Source organism: Drosophila guanche, unplaced genomic scaffold, assembly GCF_900245975.1.
Source record: "Drosophila guanche unplaced genomic scaffold, DGUA_6, whole genome shotgun sequence".
NCBI classification, from domain to species: domain Eukaryota; kingdom Metazoa; phylum Arthropoda; class Insecta; order Diptera; family Drosophilidae; genus Drosophila; species Drosophila guanche.
Window position 1 is genome coordinate 169,971 of NW_022995760.1, and position 16,811 is coordinate 186,781.

The 16,811-nt window shown below is 45.1% G+C and overlaps 2 protein-coding genes across 2 annotated transcripts in view; one reads left to right on the plus strand and one right to left on the minus strand.

The window, feature by feature from the left end:
• The first annotated feature begins 5,627 nt into the window (after nucleotides 1–5,627).
• Nucleotides 5,628–16,811, plus strand: part of LOC117590725 — a 72,174-nt gene continuing 60,990 nt past the window's right edge. The window contains exon 1 of the mRNA XM_034283634.1: nucleotides 5,628–5,659. The gene's annotated coding sequence lies outside the window, so the exon portion shown is untranslated. The remainder of the gene's footprint in view (nucleotides 5,660–16,811) is intronic.
• On the minus strand, nucleotides 7,850–8,527 carry LOC117590733. Its single transcript, XM_034283641.1, has 2 exons — nucleotides 8,377–8,527; nucleotides 7,850–8,308 (listed from the first exon to the last, which is right to left on the minus strand). Exons 1-2 carry the CDS (start codon nucleotides 8,500–8,502, stop codon nucleotides 8,021–8,023), a joined length of 414 nt encoding a protein of 137 aa, XP_034139532.1. The 5' UTR covers nucleotides 8,503–8,527; the 3' UTR covers nucleotides 7,850–8,020.

The following is a 16,811-nucleotide window of genomic DNA, read 5'->3' on the forward strand; positions in this document are numbered from 1 at the left end:
TAAAAGATTTCATGGTAACATTTTGCCAGTAAAACTCATCTGATCGCAATGATTTGCTAAAACATACAGAAACAAAGCATTATTCCCCAGTTGATGAAACCAAACGATATTTCTTAATTTTAAATTAATTGCTGACTTAAATTACTTTTTTTTGTGTATACTTTTCCATTGAAGTTCCATTTATAATTTTCTCCATTTCTTGATCGATGTCTTATCTCTCCATTTTCTGCTCTTATTTTCATTTCAGTCTCTTTCTCTGGGTGTACAGCTTTACCCACGTTCCAACGCTTTTACTTTCTTCTCTTTCCACCTTCACTTGAGTTTTCCATGGTGAAAAGTTCTCGACTTTTTGACATTTGTCGTCATATGCAGATGATGCCAGCAAGTGGTGTGGTATGTGCAGCTTCGCCCCCTTACACTTTTCCTTTGCCTTTTCTTTCTCTGTCTCTTTCTGTTGTTGTTGCTGTTGCTTTTTCCGCCACTGTCATCATAAACGCAGCCTTATTAAAAGTGCAAAAAAGTTTTATATTAGTGCAGACAGCAACACGCTCGTTCTTGCTCTTGCACGTTGCTCTGCCTGCAGGCGTTTTGATGGCTTGCCAGAATGCTGGAGAGGGGCAGGGGCTGTGGCCAAAAAATCAACTTGCGCCGTGTTGGAAGCCAGAACTACGAGGACGAAGCTAACCAAGAAATTATTATCAATGTACGCATAATTCATTAAAACGAGCAACTTTCCCAAAGCAAGTTTCGTCGGGCATGAGAACCGAGGAGCAGCTGGCTCCTGGCATGCGTTCCACAGATAGATGATGATGATGATGCCGATAATATTGGCAGAGATGCAGAAATATACGGAAAACTTGTGAAATCATTCAGACTTGGAGACGTATTTTCCCAAGAAGATACAAAATAATTTCCACTGATTTTGGGCGATACTTGGCTCTCGTTCCATGTGCTTGGAATGGTCTAAGCAAATGAGTAGCCACAGGACGCCCCTGATGCCCAAAAAAGTCGGAGTGCACTCTGTCATTATATCATTATATGGAAGCAACATCCGCGGCACAAACACACTCGTGCAACATGCGGCAGCAGAAACACGAAGAAATGAAGGAAGGACGGAAGGAAGGAAGAACCTTGGCCTAACTATCTTCAAAATTTCTCTCACACTTTTGGGCTCTCTTCGTGTCTTTTCTTTGCATGAATGTGTTTGTGTTTGTATGTGTTTTCCCTTTCTCCGGACTGCTTTCTCAATGAAGTTATCGTTGTCAAGTTTTAAGCGTGAACTTTTTGCCGCGACTCCGCCCTGCACCCTGCATCCCCGTTCTCCTCATCATGGCCATGGCCACAAGAATTGGCTTTCTTGGCTGAACCACCCAAGCCCCCGAATCCGCCTACGCCTCCGATCCCGCCCTGCCACACCTCCTCGGGCTGCATCATAATTCGCTATTAGAAGTCACTTAAAAAGTTTCCAAAGTTTTCTGCCATGCAGCTGCCAACATTGTTGTCAGCCACGCCTTCACGGCCCCTCCGCCCACGCCTTGTTGGCCAAAAGTTGTGGGTGTTTTTTTGTGTTTCCACATTTTTTTTATTTTTGGCGTTGTGTCAGCGGGGTTTAAAATAATTGCAATGTCTCGAGGGATGAAATTGGTTAATTGAATAATTGTTAGCATAATGCCAGGGAATGCAGTGGCGGGGAAGGTGAAGAGGAAGTGCTTGACATGACTCTCACATGATTCCCAACTGGCTCCTGATTGCTTGTGCCTTCAAGCAGAACATTTGATCCAATTAACCATCAAAATGCATTCAAAATTTGCCTAAGAAGGTAAAGGATAGATGCAAAAATAAAACGAGGAGGGACGTGTGAGACGCTTCTTACGCGTCACAACTTGTATACCCTGTACTCGGTAGTACATCTGTACCTAAGCGTAAACTTTGTCAAATTTAACTCTTTACGTCTTACATTTTTTCTACATACATACATATGTCATCTACATCTTCATCCCCTAGAGACGCAAACTGCAAGAATCAGATTGTGGAATGAGAGAATGTTCAAAAAATAAAAAAAACTGCTGGGCGGGGTGGGGGAGCCACTGCAAGTTAATTTCTTCATTCTGGCTATAATAATAATCCAATCTAATCCCAATTCAGTGATCTGAATGTATGGTCATACCCTACGGAATCGGGATTTTAGATTTATTTTATCTTCAAAGATTTTCGATCTTTGAGGGGCCGGAAGGGGGCGGGCAAATTTTTTAAATACACTTATATCAGTGTGAGCATACAGCAGTCTGGAGGAAACATTTGGTGGCTGTAGCTCTTATAGTCTCTGAGATCCAGGCGCTCAACAAGACGGACGGACAGACGGACAGACGGACAGACAGATAGATGTACATAGACCCGGCTATTGATGCTGATTGTGGGGTCGGTTAAGTTTCCTTCTCTGCGTAACATACATCCACTTTTTCCCACAAATACAATATACCCTATTTATTCTTCGAGTACCGCGTATAATGATGCATTAAATACTCCCTGTGCCTTCCTACATTAATTCAATAATACTCTTGAATGAATTATTTATATTTTGTGTGCTTTTTTGTGGGTAAATCTTGGCCACGAGCACCTGCTCCCCAGCTGCTTAAGATTACTCGTATAACGCAGAGACTCGAGAGAGAGATTTTATGTCCTGCTGCTTGCTTCTCTTTCCTTTCATGGTGGTAGCCATTAATGGGTTAATTTGCATTAATATCTTCAATTGAATGCGCTGCAGTGCCGCCAATCGATGCTGCCAGTCTCCTCATGTGGCAGGCAGGCAAAAAGGGTATACAAGGGGTATGCATTTTTATGGGTCTGTTTCCATAAATGCCAAAGCAATGATATTCAAAATGAACCTAGTTCTGGCTTTTATCTCACATAATAAAAAACACAAGTAAGGTGCTCAAGGATTGATTTTTTTGTGGCTATTGAAGGACATCCCGTAGTCCCAATAATCGCCTCTCAATTTTCCTTCCTTTGGATTTTTGCATATGGCTTAATTCGAATCGCCATCGCATTGCAATTAAATTCATTTTTCCAGCCAGACACCAATCCCCTCTGCTCCTGTTCCTGCCCTCACCCTTTGGTACCCTTTGGCGAACAGACCCCGCGAATGTCATTTTGGGGCGGGAAAGCCCCGCGAAGAGTATGCAGCGCATAATTGCATTTAAAGCGCCCACAAACACTGGCACTGGCACTGGCAGTGCCACCCACGCCCACCCATCAGCCGCGCTCACGGCTTTCGCCTTTGCCCCTCTTTCCTCCCTGGAAACCACAAGTCAACTGGAGCTGAAATCATCATTAAAGTAATTATAACTGTCAATCCAGAGGCTGGGAGAGTGCCGATAAGGACGCTGGACCCACAGGCAGAGACAGGCAGAGACAGACAGAGAGAGAGAGAGAGAGAGAAGGAGAGAGAGAAAGAGAGAGAGTGAAGTGCAGTGGAGAGGGCGCAGCGGGAAGATCGGATAACCTTTGGAAACATTTGAAGTTTCTATGCAACGACTCTATGGATACCCTATGAAACTCAGTACATAAGGGCATGTACATATGTACATATGTAATAGTTAACACCCCTTACCATTTTAGTACACTTCCCTCCCCACCTACACAGCGAGGAACTTTAAATACGGTTTGGCATTGAGCGGGGGTCGGCGGGGGCCAGCACGTCGATGTTCAAGGTCAGCTGCCTCGCTCGACCCCCTCCCAGCCACTTGACTGGCAATTGGTTTGCAGTGCACGCAAATGAGTAGCTGCTTAATTAACCGCCCCCTCTCCACACTGCACACCAATCCGACGCTCTGGCATAAGAAAACACTGAAAGTCATGGGCAGTTTGTGTGTGATAGCGAGATGGTGACGAGGGAGGGAAGACCGACATTCAACGCATGCAAATGCTCGCTTCAAACGCACACGCACCCCAACTCTAGCCTCCCGTTCGCACTCGCACACCTGTTGTTCATCGATCGAACAGTGTTCGAGCTGGAGGCTGATCAGACAGATGAGAACGACAAAAAGAGTGAGAGAGGGCAAGATGAAGAGAGTGAGTGTGCATGTAACAGATTAGTTAGTTGATGGAGAGGGATGGAGGTTAATTTATTAGACGCTGCGCAACCAAATGTTAACTTAACAACTGCTACAGACAACATCAGACATGCTCGAGGTGCAACATAATCAAACTGTTGCGCCCCGGCTCGACAGGCGCGCAGGCGTGCTCGTCAGCACCGAACCGGCCGAGCAACAGCGAACGACTTGAACGGGTCAGGGACAGTGCTGGCTCGAACATGGCTAGGCTGGAGTAAAAATGCTATATCAAGAAAAGCTTAATGGAGCAAGTACATAATTGAGGAACACAGCTATGGATTACTATCTCCTATATCCTCCAAAATGGTGTCATAATTATTGTGTAAAGCTTCTACGTAAAAAACATGTTTTTATAATTGTTAAACAATTGTTAGAACAATGCGAGAAACATCATGACAACGCTGCATTAACAAAGCTAAATAGCACATATTATAATGACTTTATTACAAATTCCCTTGAAATAACGAAAACGAGAGTAAAAACACATTGAAATTTATTTAATATACTTGCTCTCCGCTTTTTTCCAACAAACTCATATGAAATTACAGCAAGCCAGATGGCCATTTCCATGTTCGAACGTAACATGTTGTGCATGTCGCTTGCTCGAACATGCTTGACACGGGGGATTTGCCGGCTATTCCCATCGCACAAAGGTTGCGCTTGGTGGTTCGATTCAAACACGAAAAACATACGAAACGGCCGGCCGTTTGCTTGCCTTTGCTTGTAGTGCTACCAAAATGCTGGGAAAACACCGATACGTTTGCAGCGACCAAATCTGCTCGGCAGCAGGCAACATGTGTTAAGCGGCTACGAGCGGCTCGACACAACAATCCCGAACGTTGACTAAATCGGTTGGGTCCACGCGCGTTGTTTACCGTTTGCCGTTTACCCGTTTTGCGTATTTTTGACTCGTTGCGTCCCATCTTCCGCGCTTTTTCGGGGCCCGTGGTAAATAAATGAATTGTTTAAACATTTAAACAGAGCAGGACAGAGGAACCGAAGAGCAGGACCATTGTCGTCATCAGCGTCCTCTGTTTCCTCCTTTTGGCGGCGCTTTCGTGTTTTGTTTTTCTCTGCTGAGCCGCGTCTTTGCGTAGGTTATTTTGCCTCTTTGCGTGCGTTCGTGTGTGTGCTGTGCCTGTGTAGGGCAGTGTGTGTTCTCTTTTTTTTCTAAACAAATTCCAAGTGCAATTTTTTTACGAGTGCAGTGTTTTCTCTCTCATGAGGAGAAAAGGAAAAGGAGAGATACAGAAAGAGAAATAACAAGTTGAAATAAAGATCCGAAAACCGGATTCAATAACAGAAGCAGCATCACAAGAGAAGAGCAGAGTAGAGGATCAGAAACAGAAACAGCAGCGAAAAAAAAAACAAACACACGCACAAGGCAGCGTCGCCGCCGCCAGCAGAAGGGCCCTGATCCTCTCAGCGCCGCAGCTGGCAGCACTCTCTCTCTCTCTCTCTCTCTCTTTCTCTGTGTCTCTTTCGCGTTTTTTTAGAAGCAGAACAACGAAGCAGCAGAAGCAGCAGAACAGCATCAACATCAGAAGGTGAGTGTGAACTTTAGCATCCTGTTGCTCTCTCTGTTGTGCGCAGGCGTAGCGGTATGAGGCCCCCCTTTAAGTGCTCCACTGATTGGATCACGATCCCTTTTCCCCCGTCACTGTGTTTTGCGCAAAAATTAAAAGAGTGCGGCTGCAATGAAATGCAATTAAAAGCAGCACCAGCGGCAGAGGATCTCAGTTTGTATTTTGTTTTTCTTGTTCTCCGTCGCTCCGCTGCGCTGCGCTGCTTTCCCTTCCTTTCGCTCTCGTTCTGTATATGGGCTGCGCTGTCGTTTACTGGAATTCTGCCGGTCTGAATTACTGCTTTCTGCCTGGCAACGACGCGACGCTCTAATTTCTGGTAAAACATTTAGCGCGACAAAGTGTGGAAGATGCTGCGTTTTGTGGGGGAGGGGGTTGGGCTCCAGCGATAGACATAGTCGCGCAATTGATAGACGGTGAGCGCATATCGATAAGCCGCTAATTGAATTAGCACCTGCCCCTTGCACACCCCACAGCCTTTGCTGCCACAGCAAAAACAAATTGGATTAATGAAAAAGAGAGACGGAAACACAGAGAGAGGGAGAACGAAAAAAACTAAATGGTAAAACGATGGATTTCTGATGCAAAAAACAAAAAGAAAGGGTCCGCAAGAGAGATAGAGTCTGTCAGTGTGAGAAGGAGGGAGCTGCAGCTACAAAATCTTTCTTTCATAATCGAAGAGTGCGAAGTAGTAGAAGGGGAAAGGGGATGGCCACGACCCGTCATGATAATAACGGTTACACAAATTTTTGTTTATGGTTTAGTTTTTTGTTTCTTCTTCTGTGAACGTTGTCTTTTTTTTGCGTGTTTTCCTTTACTTTCGTTTGGTTTTCAGTTTAGTCTTTTTTCTGCGATGGCCATTTTCTTCCCGTTCCCTGTCTCTGCTATTCCTGGAGTGCATAGGAAACAGAAATTGGGAAGACCCTGTAGGATTTAACAGTCAAGACTTCTCTGATTTCGATTCTCAAATTCGATTCCCATCGAATGAAATCGATTATTCATCGAAAGACAACCCCTTTTGTTTAATTAAACTTTTGTCTGCGCTAATTGCAAAATACGAGACCCGTCGCAAAAATAAAGATCATTAATATTATCTCTGTTCAATTTCGATTCTCCTTTCCATTTCGATTTGCATTTAAATGAATGATATCTTTTATCTGAATTGTTTGTTGAGGCAAGGAGAGGCCGGAGGAGCCAGGCACCACTGAAGGGAAAGTGTGTGTGTGTGCAAATCGTGTGCGGCCCAGCGCTTGGGGGGCTTCTTCTGGGATCTATTTATCTTGCATTGTGATCCCATCCAGTAATTAAAATCGCCACAAAAAAGAAAAATCAAAACCATTTTTTGATGTACTTTTGATTTGATTGCCCCCTGCCTTTCCCGCTGAAACAGCAAACAAAAATTGGATTATGATTACGATATTCGCATGACATTCGATAGGTAGCTGTCGTTAATGAGCTACACACCGCCTTTCCCCTCGCTCTTTCTCTGCATGGAGCCCCCACCCATCTCATATTTCACCCGAAAAAAAAGTTGTGGGTAAATGGTTGAATGGATGGATGGATTGTTGGATGAATAGATTCGTGTCATATCCGCAAAATGAATTGGCATTCGTCTGACGCGTCCGTCTATTGCAGAGTCGCGTAATTGGAGGCAGAATTTGGTGTGGAGGGGAAAGGTAGCAGAATGTGAGAGGGAGAAATGGTTTCGGGTTTCGGTTTCGGTCTGGTTATATCCGCAAAATCAACACATTTCCAAAGAGGGGAAGCGGGTTGATGTGGTGTCTGTCAATGGGTTAATTGGAATGGCATATTTCTCAGCTATTAGTCGGGATTAGTCGATGAAAAGAAATGATTATTCGTGTATTAAAGTGTTTATTTATTGATGACAAGTTACAAGACATGGATGTATATTTCGTTTATGGGGTTTCGAGTGTTTATTTTGTGAGTTTCCTTGTGGCAGTGTTGGAAAAGATTTGACAAACAATTTGCGATCGATAAAAGTCTGTTATTAAGTGTTTCAATGTGAATATTGTTTTCTGTTACTTCATCGTTACTAATTAAATAATCGATAAATCTAATCGATTAATAGCTTGATTAATGGTTCATTTAATTGGAAATTGATATTGTATGTATCGATTGTGTATTCTGTATATTATGTGGCTAATTAATTGATTATTTATCGTTTATTGAAATATCTTTTGTAATTTGTGGAGTGTTAATCGATTATTGCTAGGTTTCATTTGATATGTGCTTAATATATACCAATAATCGATAAAAATCGATCAATACTTAACGATTATTGATATTTAACCTTGCTAAATCCTCTTACAAATCGAAATCTCCCCAAATGTGCAGCAAGTCATCCATTTTCTCCTCAAAAGAGTAGTAACTGGGCTGCATCAAGGACCCATTTGGTGGATCTTCCGTGATCTGCATCAATGCAAAAACCTTCCCGATCTGCAGAACTACATATCCATTCACATCCGCATCCTCCGGGCCGATATTCATCTGAAATACATTCATGCCATTGACTTTAATCAGGCCATGGATTGCAACCATTCGTGTCACTCCATTTTGCATCTTATAGGCATAAGCATGCAGTGCTGCCATGTTCTACAGTAGGCAGTGGGAATAGCGGCTATTGCAACTTTATAAGGATGCCTTGGGAGGCGTGCACTCACCTGGTGGTCAACGAAAAATTCATTTTCCTTACTGTTGCCTATGCGATACATGATGAACGACTCGAGGGTGCGCACTGGCCCCACATTAACGCTGAGCTTTACTGTAAAACTGCGTTCCGAATCCATTTTGAAAAAAATGTAGAAACAGAAAAAATCGAGAGAGAGAATTTAAATTCTTTTTTTCCTGTCCGTCTCGTTTCACTTTGAACTCAAAACTGATTTTTGTGATTTTTGTTTGTAGGATTTGACGGGTTTTTAGTGTTCAAAACAGTACATAGCAGCCGTAGAAAATCGAATCGATGCTCTGTCCTTTTTTTTTCTCAGAAAGTTGCCTGAGAATAACTTCAGAATAATTGTAATTTTTGCATGATTTTTAGCAATTAATTTATTGCAAAAGCCACAAAATCCATTGCAGTAGAAGGTCTGTTAAAATCGAAAGTTCTATCAATGTTCTAACGTTGTTGAATATTAAAGATAATTTCATGGTATTTTAATTTCTTGGTTTCATTCAGATCAATTGCATCCAGTGTTGGAGGCACAGTGTGGCATGCAATTCAGATTCCACCACAGCGGATATAATTTTGAATGAATTCATCGATTTATCATTTTTCGTTTATCGTTTTCTTTCGCTTTTAATCATCGCTCAATTGTATGTATTTTGAGAGCTGTTGCTGCTGTTGCTGCTGCTGCTGCTGCCTTTGCGTGTGGCATGCTCCTTGGTATTCGCATTCGCCGCAGACCCCGTTTGCAGTTCTATATTTAAGTTGCATGCCCCAGCCCCAGCCGCCTCATAGAGGGGAAAGAGTAGGGGGCAGCGCTGCTGCTCTGCCACTTTTCACATCGTGCCACACGAAATGTCTGCGTATCGTGAGGCAGCAACAGCAGAAGCAGCGAAAAAAGAGGCTAAATATAAAATAATTTCCAAGCCAAAACGAGCGAAAAACCACTCGCGGCAGAAGACAATTGAGAAGAATTTCGTGGCACAAGACGGAAAGATGCCAAAAAAAAAATAAGAGGGGCAAAAGAAACAGAGAAGTGGCGGGAGGAGAGCGACAAAAGCAAGGCGACAAAGAGGGAAACATGTTTTATCTTCGGGTCTTCTAGGATATTCATAGGGTAATCGAAGAGCCGATTTGATGGCAGGCATTATTCGTATCTCTCAGAAGATTAAATGCCTCAATCACAGATTCAATACCTCATCATCTACGAAAAAATCGTTTTGTTTAGAGTTTATTTTTCTAATTTTCACAGGGTATATGCTTGGTCGGAAGCAAATTGTCTGGTTCTGTGTGACACTGCTTAACGATGGATCTGTAGATGGTGGAGTTTTCTGTGGGAATTAGAACCGAAACTGAAGCTAAAGCTCAGCCATGAAAGACCTTGAGGCCACGGTGATCACACAGTTGCTGCCACCCGTACCCCTCAGACACTAGCGCTGCTGAAATTTTGAGCCAAAAAATGTGACAGAAATTCAATTGAAAAGGGCCACAAATATTAATGCTGGAAATCTTTTAACAATTAGCGGAAAATATTTAAGGAAAATTGAACATGAAAAATCCAAAATTGAAATGCATTTTACCATCATTTTGCTATATTTTCAGACTTAAGGGAGATTTTTGGGGCACACTAAATCCTAAGGCGCAGACTTGTGCACCGTTTTTTTCTCGAGTGCCTCTCAGCTGAAGATTTCATGCTACCCCAAAATGTAATGCCGCACATTTGTGCAACACGTGTGTCGTGTGTCGTGTGCCCAGCACCACCAAACAACCCGCAGAGCTCAGCAAGAACCAATAGCCATTTTTGTCCGTGGTTTGGAGTGCACATTTTGCTTACAAAGAAGAGGTGAAGCTGGTGTCGTAGCTGAAGCTACATATGTATGTACGTCGCCACAAGTGGTTGAAAGGGTGTCTACTCGTATTGGTGGCAAAAGCAAAGGAAGCCAAACACATTCAAGCACCAACAAGTCACGAAAATCCATTAAAATGATCGACCACTCCACTCTTTGGTATTATACATACATTCTACATTGATTCGGAGGGTATTACTATGGTCGACTCCACTCTGATGTTGCTCTTGTGGCATGGCCATGCCCCACCCTCTCTGCTGTTGTGTGTGTGTGTGTGTGTGTTTTTTCCATCGTGTAATTAAAATAATAATGCGGTGTTTCAGTGCGCGATTTGGGCTTCGCCTTCGGAGTTTTGTGGCTGCGGCTTTTTGGGCTGCAGGGGCAGGGACGGAGATTGTGTGCGTCTCGAGTGGGCGTGGAGTGTGTGGAGTGGAGTGCACTGCACTACCTTAGGGCGCGGCAGGTGGAAGGAGTGAAGGTGTGAATAATTTGGTGCTACAAAAATTGTGTGTGTGTGCGCATCGCCCTCCACTCTTTCAGATGCTTCGTCCGCCAATTGTTTGTTGGTTTTTTCTTGTAATAGGAAAAAAGGTGAGGGGAGCATGGGGCATGTGCTGCCCAGAGACAGAGAGGTGTGGCACAGAGTGGGGTGCAATGGTGGCGTGGCTGCATCGTGAGGCTTTGCCGTTGTTTATTCTTTGCATTTCTATTTTGTTGACTTTTGTGTGTTTGCTCTTTGGTTGCATATTTTATATTGTTGGCATTTTGGTAGATTTTTAACAAGAAATAGAGACAGACAGAAGAAAATGAGAAAAAGTATTGTTGATAATGCATACTCGGAAATGGAATGGTACATGTGATCACAGAGTGAATGAATCAATAAACTAAACTCATCTGCAAATCCCTATGTTGTGATCTGTGATTCTTCCATTTAGTGGACTTTTGTGGACTATACGGCAAAAGTTGTTGGACTCCAAAAGTAAAGATGTACTTCCAGCAAAAGAGAGAGAGAGAGATAGGGAGCGGGCGATCGATTCCTGTGAAAGAGAGCGAGAAAATTAATGCTTAACCAGAAGACAGCAGCAGCAGCAGAAGCTGAAGAGAATCGTGATAGAAGGACAGTGGATCAAGAGAGAGAGATAGAAGGAAGCAGAAGGCGCACAAAGCAGCAGAATGAATAATAACAACAAATATGCAAACGAAGAACCGGTTCCCATGTCTGCTGCTGCTCGGTTGCTGCGCTGCTTACTACTCCGGTTGCGGCGTCTGCGGGCGAGATATTGCTGTTATTTTCATGTGTGTGTGTGTTTTTGTGTATGCTGTCCCGTATAGAAATTCCTGCTACTTGCTGCTTCCACTGTCCATCTGCTGTTCCTCTGTAGCTGTTTGCAGCTCTTCCTGAGTGAGCGAGAACGAGGATGGAGTGCAGTGCAGTGGAGTGGGACGCTCATACAGCGACATCAACCAGCGACCCATGTGTTGTTTTGCCCGCCTTATGATGATTAACTGCTGCGCAATGATCATTAGCACTGGCTGCCTCTTCGTCATGTAGCCATGTCTGTATGCGGATGCGTATGCGTGCGTGTTCGAGTTCGAGTGCGTGTTCGGTCAGCCGCAGACGAATGTTTGAAGTCGAAGCGCAGCGCAGTGTTAGCTAGTGAATGACAAAGCGGCGGGGGATGCAGAAAGAGAGGCCTGGTTTAATCTATGCTCTCGCTTACTGCACTCCACCCCTCCCTCACTCAGCATTTCAGCGGGTAAAGGAGAGTAGACATAGAAATGAAACCATATTCAGGGTCACGCCAACGAAGAGCTAAGAAAAGAAAGCTTCTTGAAAGAAACAGATGGACAGAGAAGAGAGAGAAAGAGAGAGAGCAAGAGAGATGTTCCGTGTGGTTTGTAACTAAAGATCAATGCATTTTATTAGATCAAATTTTTAGTGATTTTCTAATGGAAATATGGGCCAAAATTGTTGTGGTTTCTACGGATCATTTGAGAATCTAGGTAGGAGGCTACCTCCTGGACTTCAATTTGGACTTTTCTTCTCTCATCTTCCACTGGAGGCGACTTCTTTGGGGCCTGTTTTTGGAACCGGTTACCGCGTCGGAAAACCCGTAAGAAGATAAACGAGGCATGGTGCAACGTGCCTCCTGCTTGAGAGGGGGTGGCCGGGTGTTGCAGTTGCAAGCAGAGACTGGTGGTTGGTGGGTGGGGGAGAGCTCCTATCCCATTTTTTCTTGTTTATTAACGTTAAAATTTGTGGACTCTTTTCCTGCTGCTCTATGCCGCCCCATTTTTCCTGCCTCTTTCCACCGTTGCCTCGTTTCCTCGTTGCATATCCTGTGGCAATAGATCCTGGAGGCGTGGGGTAGGAGTGGTTTTGCGGTGCCTCCACTTGGCAAAAAAAGGAAGCGATTTGAAGGCAAATTGCCAAAAAAGCTTTTTGCTGCCACCGCTGCTGGAGCCCCGCCCACGCCCCAAGCCTTGTCAACGGCACTGTGCCGCAAGCTCCCAAGCTATCGCTCTCTCCCTCTCACTTGCGCTCTGTGTGCAACACTCTCGCGTTTATGCAAATGCACGTGAAAATATTCAAAATATTCTGCTCAATTTTTTTTTTTTTTTTTTGTCTGCAGCTTCCACGCTTTTGGCCCCGTTTTTGCTTTCAATTTGTACCATGCCACACCGCCGCCCCCTCTCTTGTCACAGCTAAGCCTCCAATTGTCATCGACATATTTCGCTTATTGGCGAATACTCTTTGCATCTCTCGAATCCATCGGTGACGCGGTGCTCCCAGAACTTGGATGCTGCCCCGACTTCGTTTTGTGTTTTATTTTTGGGCTCCAACAATTTGTCAACGACTGCAGATGCCACCGCCCCAACCCCAGCACCCATCGTGAAGGTGTCAGCACAGTGCAACGACTAGAGGAATACCCTGTGCAAAGGGATTTCTCCGCCATGTGGCTACGGGAAAGGAAGGGAAAGGGGAAGAGTCTCTTGGCATAAATTTAGCCTGAATATGCCCCTGGCAACAGCGAGAGGCAAGCAGCCGCTGGAGAGCTCATGCCTCATTTAGTGGCAGCAAAGAGTCATCGATAGGAAGAGTGCAACAGAAGAGTAGGGGCGACAGGCACATTCGTTGGAGTGGAAGGAAGAGGAGGCAGAAGTGGTACACAGTGAAAAAAATACCAGAAGAAGGCAGAGAGCGTGGTAGAGAGCGAGAGATGGAGCGGGGGGCGAATAGGGGGCACCCGAGAGCTTCAACCTTTTTTGTGCAATGAAGCAAAACCATTTTGAAGAGCGCACGCCTCTGCCTCTGCCTCTGCCTCTCCCTTTGCTTCACCATCTTCTCTTCTCCTCGTCTGCATTTTCGTTTCTCTTTCTTTGAAAAAAAAATATGACCATCCCACACCTAACCGCTGGCCCCCTCCGTCTGTCACAGCCCCACGCTGCTTCCATGCCCTCGCTACCTCTGCCAATCCTCTGCCGCTTGTCAGCCCGGCCTCTTGCCGCATAGCCCCGTTCATGCCGCCACTCAGCCACTCAGCCACCACCGGCACCACTGGCACCCACTGCACCCACAATGTGGCTCCCCTTCATCTACCTCTTTCTCTCGCCCTCTCTCTCTCTCTCTCTGTCCTTCTCTGTCTCGCTGTGCCGTTGCATCTGTTAGTCTCTGTCTTCTTGGTCTCTCGAGTTTCTCGAATGAAAATTGCATGAACCCATCGATTGGCGGTTATAAAATTTCATGATTTCCTTAGTATTTTCCCACCTTCTTCTATCGCTTGCTCACCCTTCCCCTCCCGCTCCCTTGCCACATTCCGACGCTCATTCCATGGCGATCCCAGGGTTTGGCTTCCACACAATCGATCGTCTCTGTTTCTTTCGATGAAAATTGTCATCGTCGATGTCGTCGTTGGAGTAGGAGGAAGACGAGCAGGCAGAGGAGTGGAGAATGAGTGTTGCGGTGTTCGGTCTTATGCAATGAAGTGGATTGGGAGACTCCCCCAGCGACAGAGGCTTCCCAGTGAATATCGATGAAGCGCTCACTGTCCTCTCTTCTGGATACGAATTTAGTGGCAGGATTCTTTGTAAATACATACATAGGTACATACATATCTTCAAGATCGTTTTCTCTTATCGCTTGAGCTGATCTTCTGCTCGGAGAAGAGCCAGCCCTGACCTGAGAGCCCAGCCAACCGATTGGCTGCCTCCGCTTCTCCACATGCCACACACACGTGCCCCACAACAAATGCGTTTGAAACTTAATTACCAAACCAAAAACAAAAACAGAAACAGAAACAAATACATAAATGAATGGCCAAAAAGGCCAAATGGTCAGCGACCCATAAAACGAATCTTTCGTTTGCTTTTTGCACATAATTTATGCACTCGCGATACAAAATATATGAATATATTAATATATCTATTCATATCTTATTCGTATCTCTCGGATGTCTTAGTATCGTTGTGGGATGTGGAAATGTGCGAGACTGGAGCCCAGCTTTAGCTCTAATTTTCGGAAGGCACCTAATTTCATTTGATTTTCGCTTTTTATTGCATCGAAAACTCTGTGTCTCTCTGTGTGTGTGTGTGTGTGTTTGTGGCTCCATTGTCTTCTTTGGCAGTGGGGGAGTTCGAATGGGTGGGTGGATGGGTGGCTTTTAGTCTCAGTTGCACAATGAATGATGATGCCCTGTAAAGGCAAGGCACACGCAAAAGAGAGATTCCAGCAACAGTTGCATCCATTTCAAACGAAATTTGTGTATGGAGGGCATAGGGTATCCCATAATTCCGTTCATTTTTCTTTGTCTGCCTTTTGCCTCTTGCTGGGCTCTTCATCTTTGACATTCGCTCTTTCCAACCAGCTAGCCATCCATCCCTCATTTTTCGCGCTCAGTTTAACCTAAAGATACAAATATTTCAGCAGCAAACAAATTTAGCAGAAAACTTTTACTTTTCATTGCAAATAATGTGGCAAGAAGAGTGGCCCAGTGCGGGGCACGGTGGGAGGGAACGCAAAACATTTAATTTGCAACCAACAATGGGTGCCCGTGTCTCGTGTCCCGTGCCCCCCCTGCCTCGTGGCTCATGCTACCCGCTTGTCAGTTCGATTTTTGGCCAAATGCAAAATGTAAACAGAAAACTTAAAACCGCAACAGGCGTTCCCTGCCCCATCACCCCCTTGTCATGACGCTGCTGCCACAATCCTTTGCCTCCTGCCACACAGCCCAGAGTTTGTGGCAAGGCGAAAAGCAACAACATCAACAGATTTATGGCCCAAACAAACAACTTTTGGCACTCCTTGGCCACACAGTCGAGTCCTCCCTCCAACGCTGCCTCTGATCCTCTCTCTCTCTCTCTCTCTCTCTCTCACGCTCGTGTCTCTTTACTTTTTTTTGGTGTTTTGCTTTTATTTTGGTGGAAATCCGCCCCCGCTGCACCTTAGCGAAATGTCAAAAGCGACAAGCGGCAGAGGAAGAAGAGCAGGGTGAGGGGCATGCAGCAAAAGGCAGAAGGCTCGCCACAAATGCAATTTGCAATTTTTTTTGTTTGGGTTAGATGATATTTCCGCCAGGGTTTCCTGCTGAGAAAACCGGTAGGAAAGGCACGCACCGATAACACATTCACACCGGTATTATTTGGTAACGATTGCAGATTGGAAGTCGATAGAAGAGGGGGCTTTTAAATGAGAATTTTTGCTTAATTTAATTACTCGAATACATTTATTCCTCGATTATAATTTTGTGAATCGGTTGTACCCATTCCCATGTGGAATTCTTGGCCTATTCATCGTTTCCTTCTCCACTCATTCACCGCTCTTTCTTATTTGTTCCCCTCCACCTTTCACATCTTTTTCCACATATTTATGCTGCACCAAACTGCTAAGCGGCTTATCGGAACAGACGGGGAAATAGTGAGAGAGAGAGAGAGAGAGAGAGAGAGGGTCAGTGGGGCATGGGCCACACACCGCAGGCGTCAGGCGTCAAATGGTGGAGGGATTTCGGAATTTGGACTCGGATTCGGATTCGGATTCGGATTGGGGTTCCCGGGGTCAGCTCTGGTGCTGGACCGGCCAGCTACACACACACTTGCAACATTAATTTGTTGTGTGTTTTATGTTTGTATTCTGCCTGCCACAAAACATGTGTCCACCCCAGAGACCTGCCTGCTGCCGTACTCCTGCCTAACGCCCATCCTTTGCTTTCTGTGCTGCTCCACCAGCCAGATATATTTTATGAATAATTTTGCATTTGCTGGATATTCGGACACATTTTTGTCACCCGATTGTTGTCCTTCCGTTAGTCAATGCTGCTGCTGCTGCTGCTGCTGCTGCTGGAGTCCTGACTCCACTGGGGGATTCAGTGAGAAATGTGGCTTCGGCTGTTTGAGATTTGTCGCCTCTTTGATAAATCGCCAAAAGAGGAAATTCTGTTCCTTTTTTTATTTCTTGTTTCTGTATTTTTGTCATTTATTATGTGCTGCCCCACTGCCACTGCCACGCCCCCACACCCTGTCCAGAGTGTAGCCCCCCCCCCCCCCCCCCCCCCCCCCCCCCCCGCCGGCCCCCCCCCCCCCCCCCCCCCCCCCA

Bases quoted from the DNA above. Each gene is read 5' to 3' on its own strand.
- LOC117590733 (XM_034283641.1), bottom strand. From the start codon at position 8,502: ATGGATTCGGAACGCAGTTTTACAGTAAAGCTCAGCGTTAATGTGGGG. The intron at 8,309-8,376 runs GTGAGTGCACGC...TGCCTACTGTAG, and splicing joins AATTTTTCGTTGACCACCAG to AACATGGCAGCACTGCATGC.